Below are 18,003 nucleotides of genomic sequence, written 5' to 3' on the forward strand. Positions count from 1 at the left end.
AATCCCATGGGCTTACATGAGATTAAAGCAAAGTAAGGTATCAAATCAGAGAGAGTTTTTATCTGGTTAAAAAGATTGTGAAAGTCCTCCTAGAGAAAGTGGAATTTGAGAGAGGCTTGTAAGAAAAAGGGATAAAATGGGAGACAGTGATAGAGTGAGGGAAAGGGGGTTTGGGGATAGAGAAGGGAAGGGCATCTCAGCAGGGCTGTAAGGTTGTCAGATAAAATACAGGATACCTAGTGAAATTTGAATTTCAGGTAAATAGCAAATCATTCTTTAGTATCAATATAATCTATTTGGGTCATATATTTGGGTCATACTTGAGTTTGAAACACCCTGCATGTGTTTAGAGAAAACAAGTAAGTTGTTTTATAAACGTTTAGGTTTCAGAGAGGAAGAAAATGGCTCATTACATGGGAAAGTTGTTTGGTGACATATACACGGTCTTAGATTATAGACAGAAGAATGGAAATGTAATTTTATGGGGACGGTGGAGAGATTTTTTTTTCATGTAGGAGTGATTTGATCTGACATGGGCTGTAGGAATAAGATGGCAGTGATGAGAACAAGAAAAACTGTGACAGGAAATTGGCCAGAAAGTGACAGACAGTGAGGATGTTAAGTGAGATGACGGAAATGGTTTGCAAATGGACATAGCTGAGATACAGCAGAGTGGAAGCAACGGATTGGACCTCGGGACAAAAGGGATGTACAGGCAAAACTGCCTACAAGTATATCCCTATTGACTTGGAGAATGATGGCTTTTGTTAACAGCTGTGTAAGGAGGAGAACCTGGTTTTAGGAAAAACAGATAATAGGGAAATAAGGGCCATGTCAGGAGTATCTGGCCGGGTGGGCATCCAGATACAAATGCTCAGTAAGTAATTACAAATATTTTTCTGAGCTCAATAAATTGGGATTTTAGATATCTAAGCTGTCACATCAGTGAGTTGGTCAAAACTCAAGGAATCTTTCTAGCTCACTAGAAGCAAGAGAGCAACTGGTGAGGGAATAGCAAAAAGACCAAAAGAAGAGCAATAATGAAAAACTTGGGGGCAGGTCTTGGAAGTCCTGAAGTCGAGGTCCGTCACCACTCTTAAATCATGCAGAGAAGTCAGGAGTATAGATTGAGAACCAGCAACAGTGCCGTTAATTTTGGACAGAGCTGTTTTAGGAAAGCACCATGGGCGGCAGCCAGGGTTTTGGAGACCAAGGTGTAAATGGTGAGGGAGTAGAGGAAACCAAAGAGGTGAAGTGTGAGAGGACCGGTTTGAGGACAAAGAGGAACCCATGGAGAGGGAAGACTGAAGATTCGCTAAAAGCAGGGATCAAAGTCTGAAAAGAGTGTGCAGCAATAAAATTAAATGCATACGTGGAGAGACTGGCCTTCAAAAGAGGAGAAAATCTCCCTCAGAGTTAAATGGAAGGTAGGAAGACAGAAGCTTAAGGATTCGATGCATGACACTGAGGAATTTGGTTGTTCGGTCTCCACTTTTGAGTAAGAAAGGAAATGACATCATAATTTGGCTATTGTTGAAAGTGTTGCTATAAACACTGGGGTACAGGTGCCCCTATCCACCAGCACTCCTGTATCCCTTGGGTAAATTTCTAGCAGTGCTATTGCTGGGTCATAGGGTAGATCTATTTTTAACTTTTTGGGTAACCTCCACACTGTTTTCCAAAGCGGCCAAATTATGGAAAGAGCCTAAATGTCCATCAACTGATGAATGGATAAAGAAATTGTGGTTTATATACACAATGGAGTACTACGTAGCAATGAGAAAGAATGAAATATGGCCCTTTGTAGCAACATGGATGGAACTGGAGAGTGTTATGCTAAGTGAAATAAGTCATACAGAGAAAGACAGATACCATATGTTTTCACTCTTATGTGGATCCTGAGAAACTTAACAGAAGACTATGGGGGCGGGGAAGGAAAAAAAAAAGTTTGAGAGGGAGGGAGACAAACCATAAAAGACTCTTAAAAACTGAGAACACAAAATTGCACCAGCATTCTTCTCAAAGCTAGAACAAGCAGTCCTAAAATTTGTATGGAACCACAAAAGGCCCCGAATAGCCAAAGTAATTTTGAAGAAGAAGACCAAAGCAGGAGGCATCACAATCCCAGACTTTAGCCTCAACTACAAAGCTGTAATCATCAAGACAGCATGGTATTGGCACAAAAACAGACACATAGACCAATGGAACAGAATAGAAACTCCAGAATTAGACCCACATAAGTATGGCCAACTAATCTTTGACAAAGCAGGAAAGAACATTCTATGGAAAAAAGACAGTCTCTTTAACAAATGGTGCTGGGAGAACTGGGCAGCAACTTGCAGAAGGTTGAAACTAGACCACTTTCTTACACCATTCAGAAAAACACACTCAAAATGGATAAAGGACCTGAATGTGAGACAGGAAACCATCAAAACTCTAGAGGATAAAGCAGGAAAAAACCTCTCTGACCTCAGCTGCAGCAATTTCTTACTTGACACATCTCCAAAGACAAGGGAATTAAAAGCAAAAATGAACTATTGGGACCTCATGAAGATAAAAAGCTTCTGCACAGCAAAGGAAACAATCAACAAAACTAAAAGGCAACCAACAGAATGGGAAAAGATATTTGCAAATGACATATCGGACAAAGGGCTAGTATCCAAAAATCTATAAAGAGCTCACCAAACTCCACACCCAAAAAACAAATAATCCAGTGAAGAAATGGGCAGAAAACATGAATAGACACTTCTCTAATGAAGACATCCGGATGGCCAACAGGCACATGAAAAGATGCTCAACGTCGCTCCTCATCAGGGAAATACAAATCAAAACCACACTCAGATATCACCTCACGCTGGTCAGAGTGGCCAAAATGAACAAATCAGGAGACTATAGATGCTGGAGAGAATGTGGAGAAACGGGAACCCTCTTGCACTGTTGGTGGGAATGCAAATTGGTGCAGCCGCTCTTGGAAAACAGTGTAGAGGTTCCTCAAAAAATTAAAAATAGACCTACCCTATGACCCAGCAGTAGCACTGCTAGGAATTTACCCAAAGGATACAGGAGTACTGATGCATAGGGGCACTTGTACCCCAATATTTATAGCAGCACTCTCAACAACAGCCAAATTATGGAAAGAGCCTAAATGTCCATCAACTGACAAATGGATAAAAAATTGTGGTTCATATACACAATGGAATACTACATGGCAATGAGAAAGAATGAAATATGGCCTTTTGTAGCAACGTGGATGGAACTGGAGAGTGTGATGCTAAGTGAAATAAGCCATACAGAGAAAGACAGATACCATATGGTTTCACTCTTATGTGGATCCTGAGAAACTTAACAGAAGTCCATGGGTGAGGGGAAGAAAAAAAAAAAGAGGTTAGAGAGGGAGAGAGCCAAAGCATAAGAGACTCTTAAAAAACTGAGAACAAACTGAGGGTTGATGAGGGGTTAGGAGGGAGGGGAGGGTGGGTGATGGGTATTGAGGAGGGCACCTTTTGGGATGAGCACTGAGTGTTGTATGGAAACCAACTTGACAATAAACATATTATAAAAAAGAAAGGAAATGACATAATGTGCTTTGAAAGGAGCAGAGTGGAGTGATCATGGGACATAGTCATAAATTCCGGTCTCCTGCCACATCTCACAGCACATCACAGACCTCTTTTATTTAGATCCCTAGCAAAATGGAAGAGGAAGCAATAGTGACGATGGGGCTGTTGCTTGGTGTAATGCATTTTGTCACTGCAGAGGTAACCTGAGAGCAAAAAATATGAGGAATGGAGTCTCTTCTATTTGCTGAATGCCTGTTGCACTGCAGTCTGGTTCCTCCAAAAGCACTAGACTTACATCAGACACCACCCTGTTATTTTAGAGTGTTAACGCAACTGTGTGTCATTCCCTGTGTATAAAATCTGATTTGACATAGTTCACAAAAATAGAAAACAACCAACTCTATTCTTGCGGCTTCAAATACATTAAGTTTTAACATCTCATACTGAGTTTGAATATAGAAAAAATTTTATTTAGCTTAATGATATAGTCTTATGATTATGGAATACCTGGTTAAAGGGGCTTTCAGGGACATTCAGAAAATCCCATTGATCCCATCATTGCTAAAAACAACCCATTAGTATATGGTCTCATTTCATAATGACTATTAGCTGGACTTATGAAAAGGGATAAGGCAAGAAATTTCATTCTCCTGAATACCCGTATCTAAAATAAGTACAGCTATAAATATGCCAATACATATGTTGTATGATAAGGATTTTCTAGTACATGTGCTAGGGAGTGATATATGGCAGTTATTCTTGAAAAGTCAATTACAAAGAAAAAAAATACAGGTTGTCATTTCTAAGACTAGAAAATGTTATATCAGAGGGATTAAAATAAACATTCCTTAATATATAGGATAAGAGAAGCAATGGAAGTTAGATTTGGAAGGGAATTTAGGTATAATTTTATGCAATCTCTTCCCTTTAAAACTGAGGGATCCAAAGCCCAGAGGAGGAAATAGCTTACTTAAGGGCACAATCTAGTTCAGCCACAAGTCTCTTGACTCATAGTCGCTGGTGATTTCCCCTTTGCCATAATGACAAATTTCTATCAGGCTTCTGGGGAATTATTTCCAGGGCCAGAACAGTGAGTATATGAACATATACAGGTACTCAATGATTTTTTTTAATTGGATAACTGTATCTCTGTTCTGGTCACTGATATTCTTGAGAGTTAGAAAACCACCCTCCAGCACCTAATATAGCTATATAAGGCACAATGACTTTAGAAAAATACAATTTAGAATTCACCATATATTAACATATTCATTATTTAATAAGAATTTCCCAACAATGAATAAGGGGTTATTAGCTCATTATTGTAGATTCAGTAAATTTGTATAACTTGTGCAAGGTTAAACAATCAGAAATGCTGGAATTTGAGCCCGCTTTTGGTCCTCTGACTCCAGAAGTCATGCTTTCTTTGCTAGAGCTTATGGTTTCTCCAGGATGTTTATAACCTCCAGAAAAAGAAAAATAAACCTGTGAGGGAAGAAGTAGGGAAGAAGACAGGGTGGAGAAGGAGATCAGAAGTGGTGTGAGGTTCTTATGGAGAATGCTGGTGCCTAAAAGAAATCAGGGTCTGCATAATAGACAAAGGGTTTGTGTTTTCCTTTGGTAGATCTGTTTGCGGGCTCCAAGTCTGGGTTGGCTCCCAAGAGGAAAGAGCAAGGTTGGACAACTAGGAAGGAGGTGTTTTCTTCTAAGTGTGTTTGAAAGGCAGTGGGGTGGGAAGAGCACAACTATGGGAGTCAGGACACCTACATTTTAGTCCCAATCCCTTAGATAGACAAGGTGCTTAGAAACGGTCCTTGCCATTTTGTGCCTCAGTTTTATTTGTTTAAAATGAGGTATGTTCAATTTCAAGATTCTCAAATGTTTTTCTTCCTTTACATCAATTCCCATTGGTAGAGGCTGCCAATAATTTGAGAAATGCCTGAAGTGAGATTCTGTAAACTGAGATTGCAACCCACTTTCATGCCTGTAAACACCTGATTGCCTTTTTTAAAAATCAAAAACAACTTTTTATGCATTCTTGACTAATCACATAAAGTGATCATACGTGTGATTGATTAGCTTACTAAGTTGGGTTGTGAAATTATTCTCCCAGAATACTTTAGAAGAGTGATTTGTCCTTTTTACACCTTGGCTATATCTGATAGAAGTTTCGTAGGTGGCAAAAAATTACAACTGATTTCTAGGGTATATACCTTTATTAACATCACCACTGATCTTGGATTAGTAGATTTCATCAGGAGTCACTATCAATACACTCAAGGGAATTGTTGGTTTATTTTGCCATTTTTCTCAGAGACTTTTAGGCCAGAGATTAAAAAAATTTTTTTAATGTTTATTTGTTTTTGATACAGAGAGAGAGAGAGAGAAAACATGAGTATGGGAGGGACAGAGAGAGAGGGAGACACAGAATCTGAAGCAGACACCAGGCTCTGAGCTGTCAGCACAGAGCCTGACGTGGGGTTTGAACTCACTAACCGTAAGATCATGACCTGAGCTGAAGTCAGACACTCAACCAACTGAGCCACCCAGGCGCCCCTAGGTCAGAGATTTTAAACTAGAGTCAAAAGATTTTGGGGGTACTGAAAGAGTGAAGAAATTCCAAACATTATTTTTATCTGAATCTATTTTACTATGTAAATAAAGTCCAAATCTATCAACTACATAGTCAACCACTGGGTTAAGTTCAGAAGTTTTATCACACATCTAGTTTTTTTTTTTTTTCACTTGCATAGTGTTCTGGGGTATTTGTGAATGTACAGAAATTAGTTGTATGATTTTATCCTTTACCTAGAGTTTTAGCTTAGTGTTGGCGGTGTGTGAAGAATTTTAGGGGGCTTATAAAGACTCTAAAATAATAGGAAAATTTGGGGCATACATGAGTTTGTGGATATAGCTATCAACAGTTTCCCAAAAGGATAAGGTGACAACAAAGGTTTGTTTTCTTTTTTTTAAAGGTGACAACAAAGGTTAAAGAACCACCACTCTACATATCTTACAATAATGTCATAATTCAGGTATTTCTTTGGTAAAATGGGAAGTTGATTTGAATTTTAGTCTTAAAATTTTTAATAAACCCATAACCAAATGAGGGTTAATAATAAGTATATGATACCTCTTTTATACTTGATTCTTAAAAACAAACAAAACAAAATCCACTATGGTGCAAGTTATTGTTGATATAAATTAAAGGTAACCTAAAGAAGTGAAGATATATCATGTTCATGGATTAGAGTGTTAGATCATTTTAAGATACTGATTCTCCCCAAATTGATCTATAGAGTCAATGCAATCTCAATTATAATTCCAGCAGATGCTTTCAGGTAGAAATCAACAAGTTGATTCTACAAGTTATAGGTAGAAGCAAATGGTCTAGAATATCTATAGCAATCTTAAAGAATAAATACAAAGTTAGAGGACTTACACTACTTCATGATTTATCATATAGCTATTGTAATTAAAATAGTGTGATACTGCTGGTGAATAGACAAATAGAACAATGGAATAGAATAAAGCCTAGAATTAGACCCCCCCCCCCCCCCCCACTTATCCAGTCAAAGGCACCAACACAATCTGGTGTGAGAAGAAAAATCTTTTCAATAAATTATAAAATTGGATATTCATATGGAAAAAAATTAAATCTCAACCTCTACCTTACATGAAACACAAAAATTAATTCCATATGGATCATATGCCTAAATACAAACACTGAAAGAGAGACTTAAGGGAATGAAAACACTATGAATCTTCTCAAAGTCACTACAAAATATTTTCCTCCTTCTTCAAAGTATTGTTTCCCAATTCTCTTTCATAATTAAGTAGCTATACCCAATACTTAGAACACATTTCAGTTCAGTCTGGGTGGCTCTGAGGTAATCAAGCAATTTGCTAAAAAAGGATATAACTTCTACAGTAAGTTAGATATAAAATCTGGCAAACATACATTTTCTTATTCCTATGTTTATTATTTGAAGTTTAGGGCACATAATTCACTTACCTTGATGAACAAAGTTGCCTAGACTTAGTTCAAATGATTCCAAAAGAGTTTTTTCTGGTCTTTAATATAACTTTGTTACATAGATGAAAGTGTCTATATATTCTCCTACTTGCTTCTCTTCCCTCTGCCCATTTCCAAAAGTAAAAAATAAAACATAACCACAATAACAACAGCAGCAGCAACAGTGAATCATACAACACAAAGTCATTTACCGGAGTCCGTAGAGAACTGTTCCATCAGGATGCAGTCGGATCATTCGATTCTTCACTGTAACCCCATGCACAAATGATTTCTTGTCATTCAGAAAGTAGGTGTCTGGCACCCAGAGTTGGTCAGCTACCCTGTTGTCTAGCGTGAGATTTAGTGGGATTCCAGAATAAGAAAGCCTTTTGTCTTTCCAAGATTGCTGGAAATACATGGTGAGTGTATAATCCTGTGAAATAAAGGAAACAAAAAATTGGACTCTCATCGCCGTCATCAAAGGCCTTCTGTATGAAAGTGATAATACGTAGTATTGTGTAATCCCAGAGATCCACTGTCCTGCTGTCCCTGAGGAAGTTACACTTGAATACACTGAAATTTTCACCTCCAACTATGGGACAACCAGTAGGTTACAAGTGTTGGAGTAATAATTGAATGCATGGACAAGAATTCCCTCCAATGTAGGGTAAATCCATTTAAATGAATTTTAAGGTTTGAAGTTAAGGTCATGATCACGAGGAGGGTCACAAAGGAAAGTTGTACTGAAAGATCCATGTTCACAAAAATTAACATCTGGATATTATAGTTATGGTACCGTTTTGGAGGGGAATGTGTGCTCAATAATAACTTAAAAATTTATGCACTTAAAAGGAGAGGGTGTTTTCTAAATTGCCTCTTGAATGAATACTGCTGTTTGTCTTATAAGGGTCATCAATTACCATTATCTGGATCTTTCTAGCAAATTACAACTTGTCTATTGATACTAAAAATCACCTTTGGATGGACATAATCATTTTGGCCTGAGAACTGAAATCAGCTGTGGAACTGCTCAGCCATTTCTCTCTTACCTCACTCTTGCTTTGCTTTAGAAATTGGGATCGCTTCTCAGCCTTTTGGCTAAGATCAAGTGTAGAAATTGGTTTGACGTCAGAGTTGGGTTTGTATTTGAGTTTGTTTCCAAACCTCTTGTACAAGATAACACTAAGGACTTCCCTTTGTGCATTTTTTTTCTGCCCAAGTTTCCCCTGGCAGTGAGAGTCAGGAAGATTTGGGTTCAATAAATAGATCAAGCTACTGGAAAGGGACTGTGATGATTATCTTAGAGTTTTAGTTGTTGTCTGTTTTTAAAGAACTTCATTACTATAAAGTGTAATTGTCCATTAAAAAATGGTAGCAGTAAAATCATGAAGTCTTTAAGATGTGAGTCTCAATATAATAAAAAGAGAGAGTTCCCTTTTTCTTTTAAAGGATATTTATCTGTCAGTAGTGATTGTGAATATTTTAGCGACAGTTAAGAAAACACTACATAACTCCTGAACAATGTCTGTGTCCTGCCATTGTTGCATATACCACTAATTGAGAAACATTGATTCACATCGGGCCTTACATCTGGGCAAACCGCACTTTATATAGATCCCTTTATGGATCTGTATGCCATTTCTGAAATATCCCAAAATATAAGACAATATTCATTCTGGATAATGAGCTCCAATGTCCTTTAACCATTATACTCAAGAACACTCACACTGTTTACTCAAGTGGCATCTTGCAATAATTCAAAGCCATTCTTTCTTGTTCAATGACAAGGACATTAGCTCTTCACTATTAATCACACAATATCCCTTAAAGCTCTAAAATCTCCTTCCACTTTACCTTCATTTAACAGAAAAGAAAATCCACAGGGTTACATACACTTCCTTTCTCAACCGCTACTATTCGCATTTGCATTCTCTTCAATTTTTTACCATAGCACCTTTTTGGAGGAAAAATGAATTGAACAGATTCTGGGCCTTAGATTTCAAAATACCTTGATTCCAAAGCCTATGACATGTGGACCTATGTAACATGAGTAACTAACTTAACCCCTTGTATCTCTGATGCCTCGTTTTTTAAAATTAATTAATTAATTAATCTTAATTTTGTTTAACATCTATTTATTTTTGAGAGACAGAGAGAGACAGAGCACAAGTGGGGGTGGGGCAGATAGAGAATGAGACAGATCCAAAGCAGGCTCCAGGCTCCGAGCTGTCAGCACAGAGCCCGACACCGGGCTCAGAACCACAAACCATGAGATCATGACCTGAGCCGAAGTCTGATGCTTAAATGACTGAGCCACCCAGATGCCCAATCAGATGCCTCATTTTGAAGATGAAAATAGGGGCGCCTGGGTGGCTCAGTCGGTTAAACGTCCGACTTCGGCTCAGGTCACAGTCTTGCGGTTCGTGAGTTCGAGCCCCACGTCGGGCTCTGGGCTGACAGCTCAGAGCCTGGAGCCTGCTTCCGATTCTGTGTCTCCCTCTCTCTCTGCCCCTCCCCTGTTCATGCTCTGTCTCTCTCTGTCTCAAAAATAAATAAAACGTTAAAAAAAAATAAAAAAAAATAAAAATAAAAAAAAAATAAAGATGAAAATAATATCATTTACTAGCACTCACAATGTATTGTGAACATTACTTGGGAAATTATGGTGAAAGCTCTTTAGAAACTGTAATGTGCTAAACAAATATATGATCTTCAAAATTATTGCTATTTAAAGATTGATATCATACTTCCAAATTACTTTGAGTGTGCATATTCATTTTCATAAGCATTTCTATTTTTAAAGAGATGTTTATGAAAAAAAACTTACAGGCAGAAGGACCCCAATGACCACAAAAATAAGCAATTTTATGTGATCAATTGTAAGTCTGGGTGTTCGGTTCTTATTTGTAATTCAGCCAATGTAAGAAAAGTAATAACTATCCAAAGACATGTTATTGTAAACTTTGCCATGATGATCAGCACAGTCAGCAGTGGAAAACATGTTTTAGTACTCATGCTGAATAGCCATTAGCTTCCAGACCTTCACAGGTGATACAAAGGATTTCCTCACAATGAGAACATGGGGCAAAATCCTTACACCAACTTTCCCTCAATAAAATTTTAATATGTGATGGGGGAAAACTTATAAAGGATTATAATGGCAAACAATACTCTGATAATAAATGCTATAATTAAAATATGAGTTTGTGGTAAGTAAACAACGGAGAGTGGAAAGGAGAAAATAATGTAAACATGAGTAATCTCTGCGTAGATTTGAGTGTGCATGTGTGTGTATGTGTGTGTGTGAGTGTGTGTGTGTGTGTGTGTGTGTGTGTGCATTTGCATAGACTTTCCCCTTTCCCTTTCTGGAAACTGTTTTGTTTCCCGTAAAGAGAGAATTCTACACATGCAGTGAGATCTTTGCTCTCCACAACTCGCTCTTTTTTTTTTTACTAAATAAGGACTAAACTTCACATCATGCTTCTAAATTAGAGCAGTAATTTACCCTATTTTCCAGAAGAAGTAATTCAGTGAAAATGTACTTATGCTTGTATGTTACATTTGGAAGTGGGTGATGTGGCACAAGTAGTTTTCTGCACTTGTCTTATGTATGTCTAGCATTATTATCTTAATCCATGACATTCCCATGATAAGTGAAAATATGGACATACGAGATTGATATCCTTAATGAAAACTTTTGGAAGAGAATGGTAGTTTGGTTGTGGTGATAATGATGATTATGGAAAGACCCAAAATACAGCCGTGTCTCTTTTGTACTATCTGTATGATGGTACGAGCATCACAATAATCTCTTTCTCCTGGAGGAGGCTCTGTGGTTTTTGTAGTCTTTCCAACCCCATCACATTTTGTTCTTACAACCTCGCGAGACAGGCCAATTCTCTCTGAGAGAATTTATTATTTACAGGTCAGAGAAACGATGTACTGTATTTTAAAGAAATTATTCTTTCTATCTGCATCTTAATAGTAATATTAACAATGACATCTGAATATAGTAAAAGTCTATGACTTGTTTTTGTATACTACGTTTTTAGACAGAAAAGGAAGGCTTAAAATTGCTGCATTTTGTTGTCTTGTACACCAGATTTTCTATTATTTCTTTATGAATCAAGGTGTAAGCACTCAAGGGAGAATGGAAAATCTTGCAGAAAGAAATTAAAGGTAGCAATATGTTGAACAAGAACACTAAAGCCTTTTTTCTTCTGGGTGTATTTACAAGTGTTCAACCAGATTTCTCAAGTATGCAAGCTACTCTGAGAGAGGAAGAAGAGCAACGGATTTAAAAACTATGGGCCATCAGGGATTCTCTGACACTGAAGCAAATTAATGGGATTAACAGGTTTGAGTTGGCTAATGAAATTGGTCAGGCTAATTCAGGCATGAGAGAATGTGATTCATTGAGGAAAAGCAAGACAGATGATACCAAATCAGTAGTGCTCCATTAGACTCCAAAAGGACATATTTTTCATAAATCTAAAAACGTTAAGGGAATAAGAAATTATTTATCATAAAAAAAAACCATGGGGGAGGGGAAGGAAAAAAAAAGAGATGGAGGGAGCCAAACCATAAGAGACTCTTAAAAACTGAGAACAAACTGAGGGTTGATGGGGGGTGGGAGGGAGGGGTGGGTGGGTGATGGGTATTGAGGAGGGCACCTGTTGGGATGAGCACTGGGTGTTGTATGGAAACCAATTTGACAATAAAGTTCATATTAAATGAATAAATAAATAAATAAATAAATAAATAATTCTTGTGGAGAACAAAGGTTAAATCAGTGGTTTCAAACTCAAGGCAATGTTGCTCCCAGAGGACATATAGCAATGTCTGGAGATGGTTTTGGTTGTCACAACTGGGAGTGATGATATGTGCTACTGGCCTCTGTGGGCGGAGGCCAGGGGTGCTCCCTCTCAACACACACGTAATGCACTACCCAGCACAGACCCCACAACAAAGAATTATCTGGCTCAAAATGTTAATAGTGCCAAAGCTAAGAAACCCTGCCTTAGATGAAAATATCCTTCCTTTTAATATCAATAAAATATTTCAAAATCCTCTGCCATTATTTACCATGAAAATTGTGTATATTCACTGGTCTACTTGGGCTTTTAACATATTCCTCAAAACTTTGTGCTAGGTAATTCTGACATTGGATGGTTTATAATTTGCCACTTTACCATAAGAAATCATTTGGTTAAAATGCATTATCTTGCATTGGATTAGGGAAAAAGAGTTGTGTGTTTTATTGGGGTATGCCTGTGACTAGAATGAGCTCTTAGATATTATGCTGGGCTAAAAAAAGTGGTCTTTTATGAGCTGCCTCCACAACCAGCACATCTCAGGCTGGTTGACTTGTTAGTGAAGAGACAAAATAATTGCTTTAACGTCTAGTAATATTGCATCCACACAGAAGGATCATACGAACAATCCCTTCTTTTCAAACTGTTCTCAGGAAAGGGGATGTGTGTGTGTGTGTGTGTGTGTGTGTGTGTGTGTGTGTGTGTTCGTGTGTATAAAAGAACCAGTGCTCTCGCACACATTTATATTTTATCTTTCACAAGTTCGAACATACATTATAAAGCATCCCAACCACAAATCCGTGTTCCCTGTAAAATATTCATGCCAGTTTAGTTGAACTCTAATATGTGCTCTTTCCAAAGCTAAGGCTGCTTTTCCTAAGAGCTGATTGTGGTAGAGCTGTGCATCATTGCCTGCCAGTTCTGTGGTCCCTTCTAGGATGGAAACTGCCCTGCCTGCTGACCGAACAAGGCCACAGTGAAATCTCATGATCCTGTCCCCCCCACCTTGGGAACAGAGAGTAGATACCTAATTTAAAAGCAGCTGATCCACAGGCAGGAAATAAACCTGTGCCTGGATCAAAAAGATGAGATGAACCAATCGGAGCCCTCTCCCAGAAATTAGCTCTTGCATAAAGAATCTGACGGGAGCTGTAGGACTAAGTGCAAAAGTCATGACATAGAACTAGGGCTGCACTGCTATTATGAGGTTATGAGAGAAGAGAGACTACGAAAAAAAGAGGAAGCCAGCCTACACATAAAGCGACCGGAGAAAGGGAAATACAGCCGTAAGAGGAAGAGTCTGACATTGTGAGAGAATGAACAACTGAGTTCATGAAGGCTTTTTACTTCTTATTTCTAGTTCTCATGAGGTCTGGACATGTGGACATGTTTAATACTTTAACCTCTTAGGAGCCCTCTTTATATCATTGCAATAAACTCTGCTTTCTTTGTGCTGGTTAACTTCATTTTTATTTTCTCCAACCAGAAAAAAGCCATAATAATGATGCTGATCAACATCCATATCAGAATATAATTAAGAAAAAATTACACATATTAAGGAAACCCAACAAAAACCTCAGTCATCTGGCCTATCTTCCTGTTTTCAAAAAAGGGAGGTATTATGAGAAATTTGAGACCCAGAGATGGAAAATGACCGAAAAACAAAAAGAGAGACATATTTGGCTTTGTTTATTAACCGGAAGAGCAAAGAGAGAGGAGGAAAAGATATTTAACTTTAATCAAGACGATTCCCTATCAAACGCAATGACAATTCTGAAGAAAAGTTAACCTGGAAATTTATTCAAAGGATACAGGAGTGCTTATTCATAGAGACACATGTACCCCAATGTCTATAGCAGTGATTTCAACAATAGCCAAATTATGGAAAGAGTCTAAATGTCTATCAACTGATGAATGTATAAAGAGATGTGGCTTATATATACGATGGAATACTACTTGGCAATGAGAAAGAATGAAATCATGCCATTTGCAGCAATGTGGATGGAACTGGAAGGTATTATGCTAAGTGAAATAAGTCACTCAGAGAAAGACAGATATCATATGTTTTCACTCATATGTGGATCTTGAGAAATTTAACAGAAGACCATGGGGGAAGGGAAGGGGAAAAATAGTTACAAACAGAGAGGGAGGGAGGCAAACCATAAAAGAGTCTTAAATACAGAGAACAAACTAAGGGTGGATGGGGGGTGGGGGAAGAGGAGAAAATGGGTGATGAGTATTAAGGAGGGCACTTGTTGGGATGAGCACTGGGTGTTGTATGTAAGCGATGAACCACGGAATCTACCCCCGAAACCAAGAGCATACTGTACATATTGTATATTAGCCAATTTGACAATAAATTAGATTTTAAAAAAGTAACCTGGAGACTAGGTGTGTATGCTGGCAACAAGTAGTATAGCTTATAAAGATAGGGGGAAACAACCCACACAACTTGCATCTCATGCAAACAAAATTTAGTGAAAAATGGTCTGATAAATAAACCAATTTAAGTTGTAATTGAAATGAACCGCACAACATCTGTTTCTAATGCAACCTCCTGCTTAAATGAATGTTTCTGTATCAGTGTCACCGTTAAATACATTCTGCCATGGAAATTCGTTATTGTATCTCCAGGTTTGCCGTTAATTTATAATCTTTTATCTTAACATCGTCTACTATTAAGTTAACTATTTATATATGTTTGTTGTGCTTACTCCTTAGCCATGTTTTGCTACAGTACCTTTAAAATACATGCACTGTCATTGTTTCCAAAGCCCATATTCTCATTTATTATTGATTTTTTGCCCACGCACTGGAGCCTTGCACTATGCCTCAGAGAACATAGTCTTCTTTACCTTTGCCTTATCCTAAATAGCCCCATTTGGTTTATCCATCTGGGCAGTCAGGCTTTTTGTCAGTCTTGAGTTTTGTTCTGAACAATTCTAGAGTCAATCAACCTCGTGGGAAAACGGAAACAGCTAGTTACGGCCTTGTACCAAATCAGAGGCACCTAAGAAAATCACACAGGCCGTTGTGATCATTGTGATACATGAACACACAGATGACATGGGATGTGACAGCTAGAGAATGCACTTGGGTTCTGATGCAATGAACTACGAGACTATTGGAAGTACTATTGGAGACTGAGACTGTACAATATAAGAATTCCAGCATTTGTAATCTAAATTTTTTTAATGTTTATTTATTTTTGAGAGACAGACAGAGACAGAACATGAATGGGGGAGGGGCAGAGAAAGAGGGAAACACAGAATCCGAAGCAGGCTCCAGGCTCTGAGTTGCCAGCACAGAGCCCAACACGGGGCTCGAACCCACAAACCGTGAGATCATGACCTGAGCCAAAGTCAGATGTGTAACCGACTAAGCCACCCAGGCACCCCTCAGCATTTGTAACTTAATATCTACTGTAGAAGGTACAAAGACATATTGCCTTTAAAAATATAAAAACATTTTTCTACACAACAAATCCAATTTCTTCAAATGGATGTGATAAGATTAATGTTTCATCCAGTGTCAGTTTAAATGTCTTTATGTTCTAAAGTTTAAATAATCAGAAGCTCAAATGGTTAGAGTTGTTTCCATGGTAAGATATATTGAAATGTTGGGCCCGCAGCAGGGATGATTTTCTAGAAACTTCTGAGGCAAAAAGATCTTAGGGTATTAGAATGACTGAGTCACTGTGTCAACATTTAATGGTTTTTTTACTATGCTTAATGAGTTGTATTATGCCAAATGCTGAGGAGAAAAAGTTGAGTAACACATTTTTCCTGCCTGCCTCCAGGAACTCATAGGTCAGTGGGCGAGACTCAGCACTATTAGTCCCAAGCTGTCCTGCTGTTCTCTGTAGTCTTCTCAGCTCTTCCTTTACCTGTGTAACCAGATTCCTGCATGAAATTCCCTCCACTTCAAATACTCTGAAGCAAAGTAGTTCCTCCCATCTTCATTGGTAGCTGCCTACTCAAGGAGACAAGACTATTGAGTAGGAGGGTGTCGGTTTAACAAGCTCTGGCATTCACCTAGGGAATAGATAGATAAGTCAGAGTTGACTTAACACAGCACTGAAGGAGAAGAGGGGAAGAGGAAAAACGTGTGCAGCAGTGAAGTTAGAAGAGAGCATCGGCTATGACCACTGGGTTTCTGACGTAAGTGAGTAAAGAGGTAACAATAAGAATTGAAGATTTGGGGCTGAGGATGACTAATGGTTTTCAGGCTGGTGTGTGTTGTGGGTGTCAGTGGCATTTGCACATTGAGATGCCAAGTAAGCAGTTATGGGCCAGAATATAGGAAGATAGGGCTCAGGGGGAAACAGAGCCATGTGAGTCATGAGTGATAGATGAAGTCATGAGAATGAATTGGCTCACCATGGAGACAGTAGAAGGTGAGAAGATAGAACCCCTGGGAAATTTGATTCTGTGATTAGTCACTCACTCCTTTGAGCTCCCACAACACTGTTCTCCCACTTTGATTGTAGCACTTGCAATTCTTTCTCAGTCCCACTGGATTCTGAGCTCCCCAAGGGCAAAAGATTTTTATTTTGTTTTTAATTTTTAGGCCCTGGCATAGTGTGCAGTGGAGAGCACAAACATGCTGGCTGAACGTGAATTAAGTAGTGTTGTGTGTCTGTAGCACTGGATATAAGCACTAAGTGTGTTAGTACAAATTCATCTTGCCACGTTCCAATTTTCTGAAAAAAAACTTGTCATCCTTAGATAACATACATGGGGACTTACAGTTAACTAAAATAATTTCTAATCCGGAGTATTTTTGCTCTAACTGTTCAAGATTAATGGGTCTATAACTCCCACTAACCTACGTAACTGATAAATCTCTGGGAAATGAGAAAAGCACATGGAGTTTAAAACAAACTTACTTTTTAGGGCTGAAGTCACGGTGACTTTCTACAAAATACTAAGAGACATATTTTGAAATATATCAAATGAAATTTCATTGATAGTTTCAGTAGTAACTTCTCATTTTGGAAGCATAAGGCTATTTACACCAAAGCTTTAAAAATGGACCGTATTCAGTGAAACTTTTGAGCTCATTCACAAATTAGTCAATATTGAAAATTATCAGTAAAATACTAGATTGGTGATTCATTCATCAAGAGAATCATAAATGTTACTGATGTGTAAAACCACATAAGTAATTACATATATATGACACGCTAAGTTTTTTCAAACTTCCTTAGTTGCAGAGATCCCTAGGAAACCAGTGTTTCCATTTTCTCTAATATCTCAGTAAGAGCAGAAGTAAAAACATATGCATGGAGTGGAACATTCAGAATGTGGTAGTTTTGGCTGACTATCCTGAGTTGAACTATGATTATATGACCAGGATGGTAACCATTATGTGGTATGCCTGGCAATTCAAGAAAACTAAACTATAAAGTGATGTAAGCTTGGGAAAAAACCATGAGAATCAGAATCAAACTAAAGTTCTGTTAAAACACACACTACTTAGAAGAGATGGAAAAAACTTTGCCATCATTTTCTAGCCCAGGAAGGTAGTCTTCTTTCGTGAATTGTGATCTTTTAATGTGAATAGAGCTTAAAAGGGAACAGTCAGTATAAAGTAAGGAGGGGAATTGAGGAGG

The 18,003-nt window shown here is 38.0% G+C and overlaps 1 protein-coding gene and 1 non-coding gene across 2 annotated transcripts in view; one reads left to right on the top strand and one right to left on the bottom strand.

The window, feature by feature from the left end:
* GABRB1 (gamma-aminobutyric acid type A receptor subunit beta1) overlaps window positions 1–18,003 on the bottom strand; it is a 379,026-nt gene that overhangs the window by 234,764 nt on the left and 126,259 nt on the right. Inside the window, exon 4 of the mRNA XM_019412864.2 lies at window positions 7,788–8,008. Within this exon, the coding sequence (XP_019268409.1) occupies window positions 7,788–8,008 (221 nt within the window). The remainder of the gene's footprint in view (window positions 1–7,787; window positions 8,009–18,003) is intronic.
* LOC128776860 (U2 spliceosomal RNA) lies at window positions 8,654–8,837 on the top strand. Its single transcript, XR_008422000.1, has one exon. It is a non-coding gene; the product is annotated as a U2 spliceosomal RNA (small nuclear RNA).

This window comes from Panthera pardus, unplaced genomic scaffold (assembly GCF_024362965.1).
Source record: "Panthera pardus isolate Hobbes unplaced genomic scaffold, ASM2436296v1 HiC_scaffold_13, whole genome shotgun sequence".
NCBI lineage: Eukaryota > Metazoa > Chordata > Mammalia > Carnivora > Felidae > Panthera > Panthera pardus.